Source organism: Choristoneura fumiferana, chromosome 27, assembly GCF_025370935.1.
Source record: "Choristoneura fumiferana chromosome 27, NRCan_CFum_1, whole genome shotgun sequence".
Taxonomy (NCBI): domain Eukaryota; kingdom Metazoa; phylum Arthropoda; class Insecta; order Lepidoptera; family Tortricidae; genus Choristoneura; species Choristoneura fumiferana.
This window is the reverse complement of record NC_133498.1, coordinates 10,609,239-10,633,935: the sequence shown is the minus strand read 5'-3', so window position 1 is coordinate 10,633,935 and position 24,697 is coordinate 10,609,239. Positions and strand designations below refer to the sequence as shown.

At 41.9% G+C, this 24,697-nt stretch overlaps 2 protein-coding genes across 2 annotated transcripts in view; one reads left to right on the top strand and one right to left on the bottom strand.

The window, feature by feature from the left end:
- Positions 1-10,982, top strand: part of ergic53 (lectin, mannose binding protein ergic53) — a gene marked incomplete in the record, with an annotated part of 17,965 nt that extends 6,983 nt beyond the window's left edge. Inside the window, 9 exon segments of the mRNA XM_074108747.1 lie at positions 1,006-1,176; positions 3,064-3,179; positions 4,109-4,237; positions 5,203-5,304; positions 6,376-6,464; positions 8,253-8,295; positions 8,298-8,392; positions 9,035-9,172; positions 10,384-10,982. Coding sequence (XP_073964848.1) covers positions 1,006-1,176; positions 3,064-3,179; positions 4,109-4,237; positions 5,203-5,304; positions 6,376-6,464; positions 8,253-8,295; positions 8,298-8,392; positions 9,035-9,172; positions 10,384-10,420 — 920 coding nt within the window.
- A 3,013-nt stretch (positions 10,983-13,995) lies between these two features.
- Positions 13,996-21,949, bottom strand: LOC141443443 (aldo-keto reductase AKR2E4-like). The gene is made up of 7 exons (XM_074108743.1): positions 21,850-21,949; positions 21,195-21,287; positions 20,647-20,814; positions 17,241-17,357; positions 16,787-16,954; positions 15,631-15,834; positions 13,996-14,377 (listed from the first exon to the last, which is right to left on the bottom strand). Exons 1-7 carry the CDS (start codon positions 21,886-21,888, stop codon positions 14,168-14,170), a joined length of 999 nt encoding a protein of 332 aa, XP_073964844.1. The 5' UTR covers positions 21,889-21,949; the 3' UTR covers positions 13,996-14,167.
- Positions 21,950-24,697: the final 2,748 nt, after the last annotated feature.

Here is a 24,697-nt window from a genome sequence, read left to right as displayed (position 1 = left end):
TGACGTTGTGTTACAAAATAATAGGCCGAGAGGTATCGCGCTGCATCGCTGCGGCTCGGCTGCGTGCGCGCGGTCGCTCCACGCGGCCTGCAAAGAGATTTCATACACCTTGCAGGCCGCTGGCCGGCAATGCGACCGTCTTTGTTTTCATTCAACGCGCGCGCTCGACACGCACAGCAGACACCCGCCAGCAGCCAGCGCGACAACGCGGCGTACACAACACCGCGACCAGACTAGCGTCCCGCCAGCTTCATTTCTTGTTTATTTTTTTTATTTATATTTCATTAATGTTTGAGAAAAGCACTATACAAGCCTCGGCTGGAACTGGGGGTTGCCGGCCTCGCATGCCCTATCCGGCCTCGCTATGCTCGGCCGTCTATATCTGCTTGCCGGCAACCCCCTACTTCCGGCCGTCTACAGTAATGTACTATTTCTCAAAAATGACCGTAAAAGTTGACATTATTGTTTACAATCAGAAGGTGAAGTGCATAGTTATGGTCAGCGAAAAATTAAAAAAGTTAACGATTGCAGGCGCGCTAGCTCGACATAATGAATTAGCGCGCCTGCCAATCAGTCCCACATTTTTTTAAAGTTAAAAAGGCCATGGCAATTGGCACAAGTCGTATACATACAGCCAAGTCTATGGCCGGTATCAGATATTTTGTTGGAACTCCGGACTTTTTTCTATTGGGTCTGAAATAGCTTGTGGTGTTTTCGGTGGAAAAATACACTGCAGTTTATTTTTTAATGAAAAAAGGCGGGAAAGCATAAAGAAAAATATTGGAATAAAATTAAATTTTACAATATATTTTGAGAAAAAGTTTATTCTATTTCAAAATTATTCACCATTTTTGAGAAAAGCTTTATATTAGTCTCGGCTGGAATAGCAATTGCTGGCTTCGTATTAGTTAACGGACTCGCAAGCTCGTCCGTTTAATACTCATACTCAGCCAGCAATTGCCTACTTCCAGGCCACGACAATAATCTACTATTTTCCGTTTTCAGGCATGACCAACAACGAGGCGGACTACGAGCTGTGTTTCCGCGCCGAGAACGTGGTGCTCCCCCGCGGCGGGCACTTCGGGCTGTCGGCCGCCACCGGCGGGCTGGCCGACGACCACGACGTCGTGCATCTGCTCACCACCTCGCTGCACTCCACGCAGCAGACCGGTCAGTGCACACCCTGTATAACACTTCGGGCCTGTCGGCCGCCACCGGCGGGCTGGCCGACGACCACGACGTCGTGCATCTGCTCACCACCTCGCTGCACTCCACGCAGCAGACCGGTCAGTGCACACCCTGTATAACACTTCGGGCTGTCGGCCGCCACCGGCGGGCTGGCCGACGACCACGACGTCGTGCATCTGCTCACCACCTCGCTGCACTCCACGCAGCAGACCGGTCAGTGCACATCCTGTATAACACTTCGGGCTGTCGGCCGCCACCGGCGGGCTGGCCGACGACCACGACGTCGTGCATCTGCTCACCACCTCGCTGCACTCCACGCAGCAGACCGGTCAGTGCACACCCTGTAAACACTTCGGGCTGTCGGCCGCCACCGGCGGGCTGGCCGACGACCACGACGTCGTGCATCTGCTCACCACCTCGCTGCACTCCACGCAGCAGACCGGTCAGTGCACATCCTGTATAACCGCTACTGAGTGACACTTGCGCACTTTCGTAGTTATTGCTTAAATAAAAACCGGCCAAGAGCGTGTCGGACACGCCCAAAATAGGGTTCCGTAGCCATTAAGAAAAAATTAAGTAACATTTTTTCTAAGGATTTCGTATTTTATACGGAATCTTCCAAGTTTAGGTAGATTTTATGCCTTAGGCTTCTTATTTAAGAGTAAAACTACTAATAATTCTCAAGCAAACTTAGCCGTTATAGTTTTCCTTGAAAGTTGGATGGTAGCATCCTGAATTTTTTAAAATTTTTCCACCCACCTGTTTAGATTTTAGAGGGGGGGGCACTCTCGATTTAATGAAAATTTGCACTTTAAAGTTGAATATTTCGCAAAAAAGTTAAGGCTTAGAAAAATCGTCTTAGCAAACACCTAATGGTTTTAAAATACCTATCCAACGATACCCCACACTATAGGATTGTATGACAAAAAAAAATCACCCCCACTTTACGTCTATGGGAGGTACCCTAAAAAATATATTTTTTATTTTTTTATTGTACCATTTTGTCGGCATAATTTACATATATATCCGTGCAAAATTACAGGTTTTAGCATTGATAGTCCCTGAGCAAAGCCGCGGCCGGACGGACAGACAGACAGACATGGCATAACTATAAGGGTTTCGTTTTTGCCATTTTGGCTCCGGAACCTTAAACAGTGATTTGTTAGATCAATTTCCCAGGATCGTTATTTCCTAGTGAAAAATTTCCGTTCGCATTTTGTCCCAAATGCTTTTTTTCCCAATATGCTTTATTACTGAAGTTTATTTTCAGAATCGCGTTATTTCCCAATCAGAATCGACACAGAAACATAGATAGGTTTATGTTATATTAAGTTTGAATCGGCCTTGTAGACGATTTTAAATGCAAAGAAGTAGATAAGCTCGTAGAACAATTTATTCCAAAGAACCGACACCAAAAGAACAAATATTTAAAAATTATAAAAGGGCGTAAGTGCGTGTGTGCCGCGCGCGGTTAGCCAAGGACGACTGACTTGTGTCCGTTCGTTAGTTTGAACGGCGCATCGCCCGACCTGACATGTGAAATATAAAAATAAAACTTAACTAATAATACTGAACCCTAATGAGCACGTCGCTAACAAGCCTGAAGGGCCAAAACCACACAAAAGTAGGAGCTCCGTCGACACTGTGTCTGTGTCGATCCTGATTGAGAAAAAAAATGCTACTGTGAAAATAAACTTCAGTAAAAAACCATAGCGGGAAAAAATGCGAATGGAAATTTTGCTACTAGGAAATAACGATTCTGGGAAATTGCCGAAAGGTTCACGAGTGGAGACCTGGTTAAAGTGGAGGCAACTGGTATATGAGGGAGATCTCAGCTGATATGGTGGTGATGAGTTTGTTTGCGTGTGTTGTCAGGGACGGGCCAGCAGATGAGCAGCGCGGAGCAGCAGAAGCTGTCGCAGGAGTACCAGGACTACCAGAAGAAGCTGGACCAGCAGAAGGAAGACTACCGGAAGGACCACCCCGACGAGGTGACACCACGCGTCTACATAATAACACTAATAATAGTACATTGTGTCTTGAGGGCGGTAAATAAGGTATTACGAACGAGAGTCTATTCGACTTCGGGCTTTAACGAGTCGATGTTCGTAATTCCAGTACCGCCCGTGCGACATACAATGATTTTCATCACATTTGCGAGTAAAGTTGTTTATTTGTAAAAGAAAAACTAATATTTTTTCAAAAATTGCCGATACCGCTGACTGCGGTCTTGCCATCCACTCATGCCACTGCATGGCGTTGTAACAACCGATTCCCACCAGCTTACCTAAATTTTTTCCTTGATATAGGGATCAATCGACTAAAGGGCTGTTTCACCACCCGTTGATTAATTTTAACTGACGGATAAATGTGATGCCGTCTCCGTTTATTCGAACAAAACAAGAGACGGCATCACATTTATCCGTCAGTTAAAGTTAATCAATGAGTGGTGAAACAGCCCCTAAGTACTTTATTCAGTCCCCGAATTTAGGAAATATCAGTGATGATACACTTTGTTAGAAAAATGTTTGCAATTTTTACTATTAGGCCCTATGTGTTGCGAGGAATGTGTTTTTGATGTTTTTTTTTCTTTTTTTTTTATTCATTTATTGCATCATGTTCATTACTACAATTATTGTGGATCTTAAAAACTTACTTAGAATCGGTTCATTTAACTCGCCTCGCTCCGCTCAGCTGTTCACACCAGAGCGGTGCTATGCGAGGATGGGTGAGTGAAGCGTTTCTATTGGTACATGAAAACACATTCCTGGCAACACATCCTCGCACAACTCTGGTTGAAACACAGCCTGACACCATTAGTCTTTCTTACTGATATGCCAAAGAAACTTTCCGTAATTGCGGAATTTTTCATGTATTTATAGGAAAATTTCGTAAACTTCTCACTTTCTTCTTTTGTCAGGTGCGCGACAAGGACGGCGAGTTCGATGACTGGTTCGAGTCGGACGGGCAGCGCGAGCTGAGGCAAATCTTCCAGGGACAGGGACAGATACACGACGTGCTCAGGGACCTGCATAAGAAGGTCGACGAGGTAAGTCAGGCCGCATGCCACGAGTACGAGTTGCATACGTATAAGTCACACTCCACACTCCACGCGCCACGCGCCACAAGCAACATGTCATACACCACAAGCCACATTCCACAAGTAACACTCCACAAGTCCACAAGCAACACTTCACACGCCACATTCCACAAACAATATCCGCAAACCACATTCCTCGAGCAACACACTACAAGTCACATTCCACAGGCAACACACTACAAGCCACATTCCACAAGCAACACATTACAAGCCACATTCCACAGGCAACACACTACAAGTCACATTCCACAGGCAACACACTACAAGTCACATTCCACAGGCAACACACTACAAGCCACATTCCACAGGCAACACACTACAAGTCACATTCCACAGGCAACACACTACAAGTCACATTCCACAGGCAACACACTACAAGCCACATTCCACAGGCAACACACTACAAGTCACATTCCACAAGCAACACTCCACAAGTCACATTCCACAAGCAACACACTACAAGCCACATTCCACAAGCAACACACTACAAGCCACATTCCACAAGCAACACACTACAAGCCACATTCCACAAGCAACACATTACAAGACACATTCCGCACGCAACACTCCCCAAGTCACATTCCACAAGCAACACTCCACAAGTCACATTCCACAAGTAACACACTACAAACCACATTCCGCAAGCAACACTCCCCAAGTCACATTCCACAAGCAACACTCCACAAGTCACATTCCACAAGTAACACACTACAAACCACATTCCGCAAGCAACATTCCACAAGTCCACACGCCACATTCCATCAACAATATCCGCAAACCACATTCCTCAAGCAACACACTACAAGCCACATTCCGCAAGCAACACTGTACAAGTCAGAGTCCATAATAAGCAACACTTCACAAAGCACATACCTGCCACAAGCAACAGTTACATAACACGTTTGATGTTGCAGGTGATCGGCAAACAGATGAACTCTCTCTCGATGCTGTCGGCCGTGTACAGTCAGTCGCAGGGACAGCCCGTCGCGCAACTGCAGCCGGGACAGGCGCCGCCGGTTAGTACCATACTGATGAACACTCGCCGCCCAGGGTACCATCGGACCGTCGGAGCGCTAGGGGCAGACCACTCTGTTGTAGCTCTGTACTCATTATTACACTATGTTAACGTGTGTCTGTGTGTACGATTTTGCAAAAACTTGCTTTTATTACCACACTTTTGAACTCGATTTTGATCTACTTTAAACGGTCAGATAGACTCAAGAACCGACGGAGCATTTGATAAGAACTTTAAATAAATAACAATAAGTCGAACTAAAAAGTGTAAAATAAATAGGTATAGTTAAAAAACAACTAAAAACACGCTTTTATATATTACTAGCTCCCACTATCCCGCTTGAACTATGAAATTTTCCGGGATAAAAACTATCCTATATCCTTCCCCGGGACTCAAACTAATTTCATCTAAATTGGTTCAGCGGTTTAGACGTGATGAAGTAACAAACAAATAAACAGACTTACAATTTATTATAATTAGTGGGATTGTGAGAAAAGCGTGGAGTGCTCGATATACGAAAAATATGGCACAAAGCGCCCCACGATTTTTTTCACAATAATACTAACATTTTTCGTTCATTATTTATTATTTTCTGCCTATATTAAGAATTATTTTTTCACTTTTTCGTTCGATGTACTATGAAAGAGTGTTTTTTTAGTTTTTTTTAACTATAAGGCAGCAGCTATAAGGTGCAGGTGGTAAGACCTGTGCAAGGTCCGCCCGGATTGCTACCACCATCTTGCTCGCTAATCCTGCCGTGAAGCAGCAGTGCTTGCACTGTTGTGTTTCGGCGTGGAGAGTAAGACAGCCGGTGAAATTACTGGCACTTGAGGTATCCCATCTTAGGCCTCTAGGTTGGCAACGCATCTGCAATACCCCTGGTGTTGCAGATGTTTATGGGCGGTGGTGATCTCTTACCATCAGGAGACCCGCTTGCTCGTTTGCCATCCAGTCGAATAATAAAAAAAAACTATAAAACTTTATTTTCTTAAATTGTCTACGTGTAATGTGTCTTTTGTATTTTTTCGGTCATAGTGAGTAACGTTTCTATTTGTATTGTGTGTGCGCGCAGGTGGGGGGGGCGCTGCCGGTGGGGCGCCACGAGTGGGAGGCGCTGGCGGCCAACAACCAGCTGATCATCAACACCGTCGCAGAGCTCAAGTCAGTGTCACACTCTCACACTCTCACAGCACAAAACACAGATAGTGCAGAAGTCAAGCTCCATACAAGTGCGCTCGAGCAACGCACACATAGACACTGCTCACGGACACGGTATCTCGGACCGGTTGGGACCAGTGCGAGCGCGAGTGCCATCCGCTAGAGACACGCGTCTGTGAACTTTTTTGTGCAATAATGGAGCAACAAAAAAAAAGTTATTATAAACTTCGCCAATAACGAAATCGTCGCAAGATATTTTCTGTGACAAATTTATAATATAACAATGACATCATTCTTCCCGTTTTATTCTCAACAATAAATTAAACAACTAGATAAGAGTGCCACTACCACGACAGTTTTTGATGCATAAGCCATAGTTGACAACTTTAGAGCGACCGCCGAGCGTAGGTATGAAATGTGAAGTACGTACAGGAGATTGACTTCTGAACTATCTGTATTTTGTGGTCACAGTCACACCGCTACTGCCTTTCCATTACTTAAGAGCGTGTATACCTGCTGACCTGGCAACTTTGCATTTTTGTTAGTTCTCGATTATTCCATAAAAATTGAATGAAAATTGAAAATGTTTTCTGATAGAACACTTCTTAATATAATAAGTTAATGTGTCTACTCCAATAATTATTCGTGATAGACTTTTATATTCCTTAAAAACGAATTAATGTGTATGACCGGTTTTTAAAACAATAAAAGTCTATCACGAATAGTTATTGGAGTACCTAGACACATTAACTTTTATATTAAGAAGTGTTCTATCAGAGAACAACTTTTAATTTTCATTCAATTTTTATGGAATAATCGAGAAAAACTAACAAAAATGCAACGTTGCCAGCTCAGCAGGTATAAACGCTCTTAACATTACTGACAGAGGAAGATTTTTTAATTTTTATTTATTCAACATATTTTCGCGAACGATTTATCTGTCGCTAATTGTGGCACGCTTACAACTCATATTTATATATTATTATCATTGATCAATAATAATAATAATAATAATGCCTACTTAGCATTAATGTCTTGTACCAGGGTTTCTTAAACTTTTGCAGTCACGGATCACTTTCACAATTTAAAAAATATTGTTGGAAATTAAAAAAAAACCTTTTTTATATTAACCCTTACTAAAGCCTCATTTACTGGAGCATACTACCACAGAATCAAAAGCAGCTATCGAATACATACCTGACGAAGAATATTTTTAAAGCTAGTCGTATTTTCAATAATTACAATGAAAATTGCGACGTATTATGATATTAATAAGGTTCAGTTTCCAACTCAATGCAATTGGTCGCTAAATCGCCTCTACCTTATTAAGGGTTATTTACGTATTGAATACTATTGAATTCGCCACCCGACAACGACAATGCGTCGCGTGAAGTTTACTACACAATTTCCTAATAAATAATGTTTACAGACTGAACCTACTTCGGACCCTGATCCACATGCTACGAACCTCACTTTAAGAAACCCTGTCTTATAGTATGGTCTCATAAAAACAAATACTGCTCTAATATACCTACTTATTTGTCTAACATCATTGATTTTATGTTTTACTGCCGAGCGATACATACTACCTGTGATACTACTTATAGTCTCATCTATAAAGAAAAAAAAAGAATCTATTTGGTAATTGTGTATTACACATAGTCCACAAAAAGAAACAGAATCAAAAGGAACTACTCAACGGTTAATGGCATATACTTGAAATTTGGTACGGAAATGTAGCCTGAATGACAATCCAAGAGTCGGCAGAAAAACCTAATTGATTGTCTACAGAGGGTTCATAATCGAGGTGTCCCGGAAAGCAGACGGTCTGGCGGCGGCGGGGGCGGGGGCGCCATCAACCCGCAGTTCCTGGCTGAGATGAGGGACGGCATCAGCAAACTGCAGCAGGGAGTCAACGGGGTCGCGCAGAGGTAACGTCTTCTAGATTATTCACGGAAATTCCCGGTTTCTATTTGAAAATAACACACAAATACTGTACGCTACAAATCAATTGGCGGCGGAGCAGGGGGGGGGGGGGGTGCGAGGGGGCGTAGGAGCGCGCGCGCGCGGCCGTCACGCCATTGGCATGTTAGATGACAGATGCGCAAGTATCCCCTCCACTAGCCACCCAGAGCTCTTTTTACGTGCGTTGACTTATACAACAACAGCTTAAAGTGTTCATTGCATATAATGTAATTGTCTGTATCGAAAATACAAGCTGAAATATAGATGCATAGAAACCCCAGCGCTGGGAATCGAACCCAGGGCCTCGGCATACACCATAGTGTACACTACATCTTGGTGTACTGGTCTATACCACTACACCAAGGTGTAGTGTACACGTAGCACGGAATGCCGAGGACCTGGGTTCGATTCCAAGCGCTGGTTATTTTTCTGGTTTTTCTATGCATCTATATTTCAGTTTGTATTTTCGATATGGGTTTGACGGGATGACCGTAAAAGTAACAAACAATTTGGAATTGAAATAAAAAATACAAAAAAAAACAAAAAACCGATCTCGATAACAACTGTCTGTTCTGGTAGTAATTAAACACGCTAAAATGTATGTCCAGGTTGACGACGCCGATAAACCCCGGCGTGGGGGCCGTGGCGGGGGCGTCGTGCCCGGAGCCGGGCTGCGTGGGGCTGACCGCGCTGCTGCTGGTGGTGGCGCTGCAACTGGCTCTCATGTTCCTCTACAACTTCTACAAGTAAGCATTACGGACTCCAGCGAGTCGGACGACGCGTCTGGGAGAAATAGAAATTTCAATTTTTACGTCATCTGAACAAGCGCTTAGAAGGACCATTTCCTTAAAATGTCCATTTTGTAAGGAGGACCATTTTTTTATAAGCGCCATTTTCTTAGAACTACTTTTTTAGAAGGACCACTTTTATGAAAGTACCACTTTCTTTGAAGGCTCATTTTCTTTCAAAGTTTGAAGCACAATTTTTCGAAATTATTATTACATATTTCTTTGTGATATAAGAATGTGCCCCGTACATAACCAGCACTGGAAGGGGCCAAATACTTCCTACTTCAAAGTGATGTCAGTAATATTATTAATCAGTCACTTTCACTGTCAATTTCGTTATTTTCTTATTATTTTACATGAAACTGACCCGTGATTGACCCTTATCTCAAGCATATTGTTGAGGTGCATCTTTAGGTTCCGGAAATAGATAAAGTGAGAAAAGTTTTTTCATGGCAATGTCTTTATGGCATTGACATAAGATTGATTTTTACTTGGCCTGTGTCACAAAGTAGATAATATAACAGAGACACCGAACCTAGTACAAGCAAATGGTATCACCCTAATACTGGCTATTCAACTGGCTATTTTTGTTTCCTTCGATTTTTCAATAGATGGCACCAGTGAAAACACAAATAACACAATACGTATTGCCATCTAGTGAGACACTAAGGATACGGTACACTGACAACAACAAACAAGCTCGCCAACTGAGCTTAGACGACTAGAGATACGCATGATGTCTCTGTCTTATTTACGTCGTTAGAAGAGAATGGCATGTTTCTCTCAAATAGTTTCGACGAATGTGTGCAAGCGCGGGGCAAGCCCAGCAAGCGCATTCCGGTTATTCGCCATCTAGCGTCACAATTGCAAAACACTACGAAAGCCTCATAGCCGAAATGTAGCCACATGTAGCCTATACTTTCGTATTCTCAATTTATTATTTTTATGGTGTTTCTTATCTTCAAATTAAGGAGTTGAATTAAGGTTGATGTGAAGTTGTGTTTATAAAATATGCTAGTCTTTATTTTAATCTCAATATTTCTAATTAATTCGGCTTGTTCACATTTTATAATTTACAAATGTTAATGGTAGTGCCATCTATTGCTGTTTTTTAGTATTAAATATAGCTTGTAGGGGTTGGTTGATTCTAAACTAAGTTTTTTTTACAGAGAAAGAAAGGAAGCACAAGCGAAGAAGTTCTTCTGAGGCGCCAGAACCCCCCTGTTTCCGAACTACCCTCACTAACAAACATTAACACAAACCTAAGCTACAACCTTCTGGGTCGGCAACGCTAGCACCTCTGTCGTTGCAGGTGTAAGAGTTACCATCAAACCAGCTGGCCTGTGTATCAACCTGTCTCAAAAAGAGGTTATGTGTTTAATCTTAATACTGTGTGTGGTGTTTATATGATTTATTACTTCATAGATTTCCCGAGATTAATATGAATAGAATCTAATACTCTACCCACTGAATACTTTGTGTTTTGCAATAGATTTTACGAAAAATCTTAAGCTGTCTTTTTTATGAAAAAATGTGTTTTAAACATTAATTACTGCGGAAAATGAGAATAAAAAGACAGCTTACAATTGTTCATTAATTTCTATCGCTTGAAAACCCAAAGTGTAGGTACAGTCGACCGAAGAGTCGCTTGAGATAACAGGGTCGACGACACCAGTCAACTGTACTTTTTTTTACATTTTGTATGGTAATAGCTAGTTATGTCGTCACCTATATCCCGACTCAATAAAACTTATGCTTTTTAAATCAATTAGAAATCTAATTTTGCAGTTAATTGGAAAAACCGGCTGTTGGGGATAAAATGAAGTTTTTTATAATAATAATAATCTATTTTATTTTAATAATAATAATAACTCATTTGTTTAGAGTTGCGTCTTGAAATTATTGTTTTATGGTGTCATCTTTTTACCCTTATCCTCGACATCCGGAAGACGTCCTCTGTTGAACAAAAGCTTATTAGAACGCCACAATGAACTCACCGGTGCAGCTCACGTCACCGGTTGCCAACTCTGGCAATGTCAGGTCACCTATACTTCGTTTTTTTAGCATTAGAAAAAAGGTAAGCGATCTTGGCGTGTCTTTTTATTGAAAAACACTTTTGAAAAATAATTCGCAGCGATTATGTGACAACTAGCAAAGACATATGATTATTTACATGCTTTTCTTATCATAAGTAGTAGTTACTGTTTTTTTAAAAACGTTTTTCAATAAAAAGACTCGTCAAGATTGATTACTCTTTTTCTAAAGCTGAAAAAACGAAGTATAGTGGGAGCCCTGCCCAGACGTCTTCCGGTTCGTGATTTATATCTATGTAGTATAAATTTAACATTTAAAAATTAAATTGTAACAAATAAGTCACAAATATGTGTTTTCAAAGCACTGACCAGAACATTACGCATTTAGGAAATTAACTAGAAAAATTAACTGACATGTTATTAACACTCAGCACTAGGCTTTCTTTGTCTAATCCTTAAAATAGAAACGCGAAAGTTTGTCCGTACGTTTGTTATTCATTCACATTAAAACGGTTGGATTTTGATGAATTTTTGTATGCATAATGCTGGATTTCTGTAATAACACATAGGCTACTTTTTATCCTGATATTATCACGGATCAAGATTTGCATAATATGTCAAATTAAACGACAAATAGGTTGATCAACTTTTTTTTGTCACTCGTTAGTTACAGTCTCCTGAGTCACTTTTCAAACCGTAAGTTTATAGGATTAAAATTTGCCAAACATGCATGTCTTCTGGTAGTTTTAAGCCCGTTCTATAATTGCTCATCTAATAAGCATGTTAGTATAATGTGTCACAACATTTCTTTTATTAAAGTGTACTACTGTTGTCCCCTCGCTGACGGGACAGAATAACAAAAAATAGTTGATCCACGCAAATAAGTATAAGGCCCATGAAAGGAAGACTACGATGTAATCTTTAGTGATCTAATCTCGGCTATATGTAGCTATAAAGTGCCCCATGGGTCCATATCGACTCCCATAATTGACAAGATTTCATATTTTTAACACCTGTAAATTACAACAGGAATCGAATGAGTTTTGCCTCCTGAACGTGGGAAAATATTATTATAATTGATTTCTCCATATTAAATATACAAAAAATTTAAAAAATATGTCTGAATTTGCCAACACTACCACAGAATAGATATGTTTCATTTGCCTTTTTCACCAGAAAAAGGGGCTGTCATAATTTTGATATTGTCTCTATGCAACGTCTACGTCAGATTTACGTGATCTTTTTTTTAAGAGACTAGACAAAAGTAATGGATCTATTGTGTCGTAGTTTTGGAGTTATGCCCTTTAGAATAAGCACATCTTGAAAAAATTGTAATAAATTAATTAATAGTTGAAGCGAAATTTTAAAAATATCAGCGTTTTTCTCTTTCCAAACAGAATACAGAGAACGAATCAAATTATAGTCTTAGAAATATGAAATCTTGTCAATTGGTGAATGTAATGTTTGTCATAACTCTTTTCTTCTCTGAATCCATTGTTTAAAATTGCCACAGAAATTGCTATAAAATAAACCTAACCTAACTAAATTTCTACAGAACTATTTAAAAATGACTGAAAAATTTACGGTTTCGGCAGGAAAAAAAATATGATAAACATTACATTAGGAATTTCAAATATTATGCGAGTAGATACACACACACGTCTCCTGTAGCACAGGCCTCCTCTCAGAATGAGAGGGCTTGGGCCATAGTTCTCACGCGGGGCTCCAATTTAGGGTAGGTACTCGACCGCAGCCGTGGGTAAAAGTTAGTGTTTCATTTTCTCGTCGTAGTGTAGCCAGGATCAAAATTAACCGATCAGATGCCAGTATTATTAAGAACGTTTCTTTAAGGAATGTCATTTTTAGAGGGTGTTGGAAACAGAACGGCTCGCCGAATTGTCAGTGGAATGACAGCTGTCAGTTTGACAGCCATAGCACTGACAGCTGGGCGGGCCGCGTAGGATTTTTTTTACCGCTAAAGAGTGTAATTAAGAAATAAATAATTTGTAAATAATATTTATACTTTCGTCTTTATACTTTGTTTTTTTTTTGTCTGGAACTATTTTTTTTTCTATGAAATTTATTGAATGACAGAACTGGAACGTGGTTGTAATGTATTTTTTTAACGAAAAATTCGCATTTAAGTACTTGGTTGTAAACGAAATGTCTGTCTTCGAGACGCCTGCTTAGTCGATAGCCTGTATAGTGCCAAGAAATCAAAAACATGTATTTTTTTTTTAGCTCATTGAGAGCCCCACTTCTGGGCAAAAACTTTCTTTCAACTACTTTCTTTCAAACTGAAACTTATTCATGAGTGATGATTTTAATGGCCATTTTAACCGACTCAAAAGAGGGGTTTTACACCATAACTTGTATGTTTTTGATTCCTGGACACTAGATTGTATTTCATTCGGTCTCTCGAGATATCATTGGTGCCTTCGAGATATAGGGTCTCGTGAGATCATTAATGATTCACCTGAGATTTTATTGTTCTTGTCGAGATGTCGTTGATTCTCTCGAGATATGAACGGTTCTCTCGTGATAGTTAATGGTTCACATGAGATTTTATTGTTCTGTCGAGACATCAATGGTTTTCTTGAGATTTTGTTGATTGTCTCTGTATTCATGAGCTGTAATTGTATTCGGTTTCAAAATCTTGTTTGCACACGCGGCGACTTCTCATATCGAATTTAAGAAGAGTTTTAATAAAAAATGCATTGTTTATTGTTCAACAATAAAAGTGTGCCAAATATTTTAATGTTTTATTTTAAATGCCTATCTGTTGTAAGCTGAGTTCGGAATGTTTTGACAGTTTGCATAACATGGACATACTCTGTTAATAAAATTAATGGTAGTTGTTCCATGTGTACTTTTATTAAACTAAATTATTTTATTTAACCCCCAACGCAAAGAGAGGGGTCTATCTTGTTTTCCCAATGGTATGGTTCTTCTCAAACGGGTAGTACGGGTGATCCAGCCACTTGAGCTGTGGAATGGTTCTATAGCCGCGGTCGTAGCCCCGTAATAGGCCCTTGTCGCTCTCACTCAGGCTAAAGTCGAATACGTCGATGTTTTGCTCAATGCGAGTCTTCGTCACTGACTTCGGAATCGGGGCGACGCCCAGTTCTACCTGAAATTGTTTTAAAAATAGTTAAGGCTAGAGTGAATAGGCTGTTACTGCACCAGTGAGATAAACGTGGCCTCGTCTGCAGAGCTACCTGTAAACGCTCTTACTTTTTTTATATAGAGTTCAACTCAAAATTAGAAGCAAGTGAGTGGTTAGGTGAGATGGATTTTCTAAGGATGGGGGTCAAACACGAGTCAGTTTTATATAAAAAAATGTGTGCTGCTGTTACTAGTATAATAGCGACATCTATTGAGCGCCACGTCGTACTACGAGGACTGAGCCATTTGAAGAATATATGTAATGAAGAGCAGTCTTGTTTTACTTTATTCGGCATTATTTCCAAACGATTGGCTAAATTAAAATTAATGTATGATTAAAATGAAGTATCTAGAGTCATCGATTCACGCGGCAGTCAGATGAACATACATAGCGACATCTCGCAGCAGCTACATTAACTATGAAGGACCATCGACCTGTGGGACAGTATTATTAAATTTGGTTGAAAGGCGTGCCATTTCTAGACGGTAACACTCAATATATCTCATGGTGGTTACAGTAAACTACCACTCACTAAGCACCGCAGCGCGTCCTGTGGCGCTGTTTTATTATACTTGGTAGTTACGAGGAGGAGAGCGGACTTGTCAACCCGTTACAATAACATAAACAAATACTGCACCATTTACAGCAAACTATGACAACGCCATCTCTGGGCCGCCACAGTAAACTATAACGACGCCATCTCTCGGCTGCTACAGTAAACTATCACAGCGCCATCTATACTCACCAGGTACCGCAGGGCGAACTGCGGCACAGTCGTGTTCTACTTGGTAGGCATGACAACGAGAGCGGCGTTCTCAACCCGAGGCAATCACATATTTAAACAAAGACAGCACCATCTCTGGGTAGCCGACGCCATCTATGTCAACGCCATCTCTCGGTAGCCGCAAAAAACTATAACAACGCCATCTCCAGGTAGCTAGCGCTAATTGTCGGTTGCCACAGTAAACTATCACAGCGCCATCTAACTCGCCAGGTACCTACCGCAGCACGACCTGCGGCACGGTCTTGTTGTACTTGGTTGCCATGGCGACGAGAGCGGAGTTGTCAACCCGAGGCAATCACATAAACAAATACAGCACCATTTCTGGGAAGCTACAGTAAACTATGAAAACACCATCTCTCGGTAGCCGCAGTAAACTATAACAGCGCCATCTCTCGGCTGCCACAGTAAACTATCACAGCGCCATCTAACTCACCAGATACCGCAGCACGACTTGCGGCACGGTCTTGTTGTACTTGGTTGCCATGGCGACGAGGGCTGGGTCGTCAACCCGCGGCGGCGGCGCGTGCGGCGCGGCCTTGTTCGGGAACAGCGAGCCGAAGGGCGTGTAACCCATCACAGTGATGTTATGCGCGCGGCAGTACGATAGCAAAGAGGGCTGTTGCAGGTTCAAGTTTATCTGGAATATAAATTATAATCGATTTTTTTTTGTTTCGCATATTCACCGAAATATTTGCGTCTACGAAAGAGCTCATTTCCACCATGACAGATGGAGATGTCAATAGTGCAACGCGAATACGCAACGCCAAGTGAAGTGACACCATTATAATAGACGACGTTGGCTAGGGCATGTGCATAGAATGGAGCCCTCTCGATTACCACGTCATGTCATGCTCGGCGCAGTAGCCAATACAAAGAGAAACGTCGGGAGACCTTTGCTCAGATTTAAGGACTGCGCTAAGCGAGATATGGCTTGACAGAATTGACCACCTTGTCTGGGAAAAGTTGGCGGAGACGCACAGATTGGCGCGAACGTGTATTGGAGGGTCGCAAGCATAGAAGCCTGGCTCAAGGCACTTGCTAACAAGAGACAGAAACGACACCAAGGCGGTACTGCACCAACATCCGCAGACTTCTCTTGTCTGGCCTGTGGGCGAACATGTCGCTCTCGCATCGGTCTGGTCAGCCACCACAGACGTTGTGCACAGGCAACACGCCAAAATTCGTCTGGAACAGACGCGTAGGCCTGATGATGATAATAGGATAGGGTGCAAGTGCAATCCTATGCACGCGACGCGCGCAGTTAGCGCTGCTCAAACTATTGTTCAACTGGCGGCCCTGAATATGACGTCGGCAAGATACATTGTACAGTCACCTGCAATAATATCTGCCACAGCGGAGCGTGCAAAAATATCTGTCACGTCCTACCGGCCCTAGAAATAGAGTCGTATCAGATGTTTATGCACGCTGTGTTGTGTCAGATATTGGTGCTGGTGACTGTACAAGGCCCTGGTGCCCTGATGATGACGATTCCAAAGTCTTTTCACCAAGAGTTGTATCTTGGAACTATTGATCATTGTGTCAACTGGTAGGATTGTGTTCTACAAACAGAAACTTATCTCAAAGCTCACCTCGACCTGCAGCACGGCCGGCGTCGGCAGCCCGTGCTCCCGGATCCTCTCCATCATGTCCTGGTTGAAGTTGGAGACGCCGATGGACCGCGCCAGTCCCTGCCGCTGAGCCGCCGCCATGCCGCGCCAAGTCTCCAGATAGTCTGTATAGTCGTACGTCAGGTTCGCCTGGACACAATAACAATTATAATTATTATTATTACTCGTTAGCGTGATAAGTCTCGAGTGTGGGTAGTTTCATATAATAATAATATTAATGTATGTAGTGAAAAAATAATTATGTCAAAAATCATTATGACAGATATTACATACATATATAATGGCTTTCAACAATTATTTCGAACTCACCTTGCTGTCGCCTCAACCGTCTCAACCACTCTTCGGTAACAGCAATATGGTTTAGTGAATAACTGGTATGGGTATGTAGTAGGTATTCATACATGGTGATACTCACAAACTGTCCGACCGGCCAGTGCATAAGGTACAGATCCACGTAGTCAAGTCCGAGCCGCGTTAGCGACGCGCGCAGCGCCGGCGCCACCGCGTCCTGCGCGTGCGCATCGTTCCACAGCTGTAACACGTATATACAGTCAAGGAAACTGAATCCGTACCTAACAGGGTGGAACTTTTTCATAATCAATTCGCTATGATTTCTTTGCCAAATGTTTGGATGTCCACATGACTAGTATCTAGCACAATGATTCCACCCTGGTACCTACCGACGTGATTTAGTTTCATAAACTATACAAATAAGCATATTAGTGTAATTTAGAATACTAATAATCTATATAAATAAAATGAATCGTAAAATGTGTTGCTAAGCGCAAAACTCGAGAACGGCTGGACCAATTCAGCTATTTTTTTTTTTTCATATCATCGTTAAAGTCTAGGGAAGGTTTTTATGAAGAGAAAAACTGGAAAAATTGCTGGGAAAAAGAAAATGCGAGTATGGAAGTGCGGTAATTAATGCATCACCTGTGGGTTTTAGTAAAATGCGGAGTGATGCGAATGTTTGCTACTCAATTTTATTTAGGCGTTTTGTTTTATTAATCCCCCTTATTTTGCATTTGCATGCTTGCTTGCTTGGCTGGAAGATGTTTGGACCTATAGTGTCTGAAATAGGGACGTTTTCTTCCATTTTTTTTCGTACACTACTTTTTTCGTTTTAAGTGGAACGAAGATTGCCGAGTAAATGAGTTTTATGACATGAGTACCTTAATACTACCTACTAAATAATAACAAAAACAAATTTAAATGAACTGAAATAATTTCCTTGCTCACCCGCGACCTTACGAGTGTAGTGTGGTGGTGGTGATGGATGGGTTTGTGTGATTTGTGTGTGTTCTTACAGTGTGGAGGTGGAGGAACTGCATGAACACGCATATTTTGCATAAGCTTAGCTATCGTAAGGTCGCGGGTGAGCAAGGAAATTATTTTAGTTCATTGATATGGACCTCCGCAAAGTAACGCCTGATTCAATAAATTATTTAAAAACAAATTTGTTTACGTTCCTCAATTTACATTGACTGGTTGATTTATTTTGTGTTTTGATTTAATCTATTTATACTCATGCCACCTATAAGACGAGGGCGAAGCAATTTGGGTCGAAGAACTCGAAATGCTACAAACCAAGATAATTATCAGAGTAATCGAACAGCCCAGCAACGTCAAGAGCGAAATGAAATTGAAAGGATTCGGATAGCACAAACCCGTGCAGAGCGTAATGAGCTGAATGCAGCTAATAATGTAAGTTTCAATCGAGCTGCTTTCAATTACAATGTTACAATTGACTACAGTGCCTACCAATGCGTTGCTATTGGATCTATGAACTCAGTTTGCCCATATTGTAAGGCATTGAAGTACAAAAATGAAGCCGCTGGATTGTGTTGCGCAAATGGCAAAGTGAAATTAATACCATTGGTGAAATTAATATATATTATATATATTTAAAGTACCCAAAAAAATCTGTTCTGATATATTAGGTAGTGAAAATTAATAATTTCATCATATGCGGCATCATCACCAGAATTTAATTATACAGTTAAGTTTTCTACATCATTATATTTAGTGTAGATAGCCTAGATTTCTGTAGACTTGCTTGCTTCCATGCTCGCTTGCATGCTTGCTAGCATGCAAGCTTGGTAACATGCCTCCATGTTTGCTAGCGTGCATGCTTGCTTGCATGCTTGCTTGCATTCTTGCATGCCTGCTTGCATGATTGGTTACATGCTTCCATGTTCGCTAGCGTGCATGCTTGCTTGCATGCTTGCTTGCATGCATGCTTGGTTACATGCTTCCATGTTCGCTAGCGTGCATGCTTGCTTGCATGCATGCTTGGTTACATGCTTCCATGTTCGCTAGCGTGCATGCTTTCTTGCATGCTTGCTTGCATGCTTGCATGCCTGCTTCCAAGCTTGCTTGCATGCATGCTTGGTAACATGCCTCCATGTTCGCTAGCGTGCATGCTTGCTTGCATGCTTGCTTGCATGCTTGCATGCTTGGTAACATGCCTCCATGTTCGCTAGCGTGCATGCTTGCTTGCATGCTTGCTTGCATTCTTGCATGCCTGCTTGCATGATTGGTTACATGCTTCCATGTTCGCTAGCGTGCATGCTTGCTTGCATGCTTGCTTGCATGCATGCTTGGTTACATGCTTCCATATTCGCTAGCGTGCATGCTTTCTTGCATGCTTGCTTGCATGCTTGCATGCCTGCTTCCAAGCTTGCATGCCTGCTTGCTTGCATTCTTGCATGCCTGCTTGCATGCTTGGTTACATGCTTCCATGTTTGCTAGCGTGCATGCTTTCTTGCATGCTTGCTTGCATGCATGCTTGGTAACATGCCTCCATGTTCGCTAGCGTGCATGCTTGCATTCTTGCATGCCTGCTTGCATGATTGGTTACATGCTTCCATGTTCGCTAGCGTGCATGCTTGCTTGCATGCTTGCTTGCATGCATGCTTGGTAACATGCCTCCATGTTCGCTAGCGTGCATGCTTGCTTGCATGCTTGCTTGCATGCTTGCTTGCATGCTTGCTTGCATGCTTGCTTGCATGCTTGCTTGCATGCTTGCTTGCATGCTTGCTTGCATGCTTGCTTGAATACATGCTTCCTTGCGTGCTCGCTTGCATGCATTGTTACTTGCATACATACTTGCTTGCATACTTGGTTGCATGCTTGCTTGCATGCTCGCTTGCGTGCATGGTTACTTGCATACTGGCTTGCATGCATGCTTGCTCCCTCGCTTGCGTGCTCGCATTGATTCCTCACTATAAAAAAAGTACATGGCTAATAAGGTAACACAATATAAATTGATTTTAAGGCAGAACGAAGTTTGCGGGCCAGCTAGTACTTTAATAATTTAGATATCTCTGAATATCCAGTGTTAGCAGAGACCCCCTCCTAACCAAAATGTACGCAGTGTGGGATCGTTTTAGATGAATACCGAATAAGACTCTGGCCCCAGCAGCGCCGGCTTTAGGGACGGGCGTCCAGGGTCCAATTTGAATACCTATTTTAATAGTGCCCAATTGCGACTTGCTTGATAAGATTTTTAGGATTAGAGTAAGTTAGTGTTAGTTCTATTTTTATTTATTTTTGTTAATTATTGTATGTATTACGTGTTATTTATTAAATAAAACCCTATACATTTTAATCGATCTAACTAAAAGAATAGTGCAATGTTGCGTAACCAACTATTGCCCCGTATCTGACTAAAGCCAATTTTTGCAGAGGAGCGTTAAATTTAAAATATCTTTGTGGTTATATTATACCAGTCGCGAAATGTCAATTTGCTACTTTTACTTGGTTAAGCGGCATTAGCCCTTTTTGATTACGCGGTATTGCAGTATCAGTCCAGTTACCTTGGTGGTAACGAAGAGCTGTTCTCTTGGCAGCGCGGCCGCGGCCAGCGCGCGTCCCAGCTGCCCCTCCACCTGGTACCGGGCAGCCGTGTCCACGTGACGGTACCCCGCCTGCAGCGCCCAGGACACCGCGCGCTCCACCTCGTCGGAGGCAGGCTGCAGCTGACTCTGGAGGGAGGGTTGGCTGTGCTCAATACAAGTCAAAATATCTTTATTCAATTTAGGCCATAACAAGCACTTATGAATGTCAAAAAAACCATCGGTTCGGAAAAACCTCCTGTTGAGGAAAATTCGGCAAGAAAAAGAAACTCAAATACAGTATGCTCTTAATGGAATCTTGTGTCGATTCCATGGCAGGCATGGGGGGGGGAGGAGCACTGCACCGCCTGCCCTGATGCGTACTCAATGAATCATTCTCATTTCTCTCTTTGTTGCAACAACGATGTCGGATATCGCAACAAAATCGCATGCTATCATGAATATCGTAACGATGAATCGACAGTGTATGGATGGGGCTCTTAAAATATCAAGTTGTTTTGATGGTATACCGTGTAGGCGTGTCCTAGCCAGGTGCCCAGCGCGAGCGCAGGCATCCGGCGGCCGTCGCGCAGCCGCAGCAGCGGGGCTTGTCGCGCAGCGCACTGGAAACACACAATACAACATTTTGATACTTGTAAAACAAAGTCACTTTCATCGTCTTTGTATAGGTGTCACTTGGGTGCGCCAAAGTTGGCACACTTTTCGCAAACCATACTGTAATACACACACACACACACACACAAACATCACGCCTGTATTCTCAAATGGGGTAGGCAGAGCACACGAAACGTTACCGTTTCGGAGCCACTTTTAGCAATTTTAGGTTTTAAGTTTGACAAAAACGGTACAATAGTGACAGAAGAGTGACAGGTTGCTAGCCTGTCGCCTACGGTATAATGTAATGTTTCTCCGAATTATTGTTTGTCATATTTTTTTCCCACAGAAACCGTAGACTTTTCATCCTAAAAAACTGTATGGCTAGGTTTGTTTTATAACAATTAAATTATTGGATTCAGAGTAAAAACAGTTAAATGAATGACAAACACTAGTACATTCTGACTTTCAACAAACTATGCGAGCCGAGAACCCATCTCTCTTCAGTCGCTGCACTATTGACATCTTTTATTTGTTTAGCTTTAATAAAGTTACAAAAGTAAGTCTTACAGCAAACGCTACACTCAGTAAGAGCACGGAAACATACATCGCGGCGGCGCGCGCGCAGACCAACTGATTGTCTCGCGATAACGCGCGGGTGCGCTTAAATGTAGGTCTATAGGGTCCCAGTACGTACTGCTCTGTTCTGTATAGGTAGTGCCACGAGAGTTGAAGTGAATTATTATTATTATTACACACACGGTCGGTTGTCAAAGAACGATAACCGCTGGAGTAGATGAGTTCTTGAGTGGAGACCGCGTCTTGGCAAACGTAGTGTAGGGTGCCCTCCGGCCAGGAGTGACGACCTGCGAAAGGCTGCTGGTAGGAGCTGGATGCGTCTAGCCGAGGACAGGGCGCAATGGCGCTCACTGCGGGAGGCCTATGTCCAGCAGTGGACTGCTATAGGCTGATGATGATGATAGACACACACAGCTACAAAAAGAACTGTATGATTGCACAAAAGGAGAATGAAATGAGTCCTGCTGTGCTTCTTCATCAATGAATGAATCAATCATTTAATAATATTGTAAATCTGTTTAAAAAAATATGTACCTCGTTGAGTTTCTTGCCGGATTCTTCTCAGCAGAGGTTTTTCCGAACCGGTGGTAGATTTTTTTTGACATTCATAAGTGCTTGTTATAGCCTAAATTGAATAAAGATATGGATTCGATTTGTAGCATTCGAAGATGCGGATGTAGACAATATCTAATTTTGCTATTTCTGTTTCTTTGGCTAGTTGAAGTATAATTTTGATAGTGTTTTATGCGGCGATTAACCTTAACAGTGAACAGTGATCCCAAATCCTATATTGCTCTCGTGTCTAACATTTTTTAATGCGCAAGTGGTCTCCACGTGGTTTCTGTAATTTTACTATCAAGTTGCAAAAACTACAATCACCGTACAACGTGCCTCTCAAAGAGAGTTTAACTTGACACTGGCGAAATTGTCCTATTTATTAGGACAGAAAAGCCATATTTTAAAAGAGAAGAGAAGAAGAATAAAGATATTTTGACTTTGACTTTGACTTTGAATGTGTTCTTGTGACGAGATGTTCTTGTGTGCGTGACCTCAACTCTGGTGGCGCTGCCTATACGACCTTCTAATGCGCGCCCTGGCAATAAGCTAGATTCCTACAAATCCACCTAATATTATAAATGCGAAAGTTAGTCTGTTTGTTTGTTACCTCACGTGTAAGGCTGAACCGATTTAAGTAGATGAAGTTAGGTTTACAGATTGGTTTGACTTTAGGATAGTTTTTATCCCGGAAAATGGCATGGTTCCTGCGGGATAGCGATGAACGAGTTCTACGCGGACGGAGTCACGGGCAACAGGCTATACAATTATAAAACACTCAAGACTCGAGAGCAAACTTCTGTATTTTTTATGCAAATATTTTCCCTGACCGGGACTCGAACCCGGGACCTCAAGCTTACTCGGCCATCAATATTTATGACCGTGATGCAGTACATAAATTACTGGCACTTGAGGTATCCCATCTTAGGCCTCTAGGTTAGCAACGCATCTGCAATACCCCTGGTGTTGCAGATGTTTATGGGCGGTGGTGATCTCTTACCATCAGGAGACCCACTTGCTCGTTTGCCATCCAGTCGAATAAAAAAAAAGATCAGGGCGTACGTTACCAGTTCGTACATTCCCAGTCGTACTTTTTGGGACGGACAATAATGCACCCACTGTGCTACTGACGGAGAGATAAATAGTTACCCTTGACCTTTGCTATCCTTATCTAACCGTGTAATAGAACTTCGTCATCTCTTATGTAAACCACAATAGCATTGTTTAGTTCACATCTCAACTGTCGATTACGACGCCACTCTGTCAAAAGTGTGAACATGGAACCATTTCACAGTAAACGTCATAGTGATATCCCATTAATTAACAAGGAAATCGTAATGACTTTTCCTTAGAAAAGATTCCATGGCGGCTCATGAATTAAAGTCCTAGACCGGACAACGTAGGTGGGCCAATCAACTTTTTTACCGACACTAATGTGTCCGCGACATTTTTCAAACAATTGCAGATTTTTGTAAGTAAACATGTTTTATCTGTAATTTAATAGATGGTGTACATGAATACATGCCATCCTACGTAAGTTCCACCTATTAAACCGTGAAATATCTTGTTGGAAGTAGAATTTTTTGGTAACGCCAGAGACAATTTTGGTAACGCAGGAGACGCCCAAAGTGTCGGTAAAATAGTTGATTGGCCCAGGGGCTGCGTTATCGGAGACCCTACCCTAGGTAGTTCTAGCCCACTATACATTTTGTTTTCTTCTTTTTAGCATTTTTTAAGGCAGTCGGGTTTTTAGGGTTCCGGAGCCAAAATGGCAAAAACGGAACCCTTATAGTTTCGTCTGTCTGTCTGTCTGTCTGTCCGTCCGCGGCTTTGCTCAAGGACTATCAATGCTAGAAAGCTGTAATTTTGCACGGATATATAAGTAAACTATGCCGACAAAATGGTACAATTAAAAAAAAAAAAATTTTTTAGGGTACCTCCCATAGACGTAAAGTGGGGGTGATTTTTTTTCTCATCCAACCCTGTTGTGGGTATCGTTCAATAGGTCTTTTTAAAACCATTTGCGGTTGCTAAAACGATTTTTCGATTCAGTGATTTTTTTGCGAAATATTCAACTTTAAGTGCAAATTTCATTATACCGAGCGTCCCCCCCCCCTCTAAAATCTAAACCGGTGGGTGGAAAAATTTGAAAAAAATCAGGATGGTAGTAAGTATATCAAACTTTCAGGAAAACTATAACGGTCTAAGTTTGCTTAAGAATTATTAGTAGTTTATGAGTAAATAGCAGCTTAAGGTATAAAATATACCTAAACTTGGAAGATCT

Excerpts from the sequence above, each read along its gene's own strand:
- LOC141443443 (XM_074108743.1), bottom strand. The coding sequence starts at position 21,888 with ATGTATGTTTCCGTGCTCTTACTGAGTGTAGCGTTTGCT. Across the intron at positions 20,815-21,194 it reads GGCTAGGACACGCCTACACG|AGTCAGCTGCAGCCTGCCTC; the intron begins GTATACCATCAA and ends CCCTCCCTCCAG. Across the intron at positions 14,378-15,630 it reads AAGTCGTGCTGCGGTATCTG|GTAGAACTGGGCGTCGCCCC; the intron begins GTGAGTTAGATG and ends AAACAATTTCAG.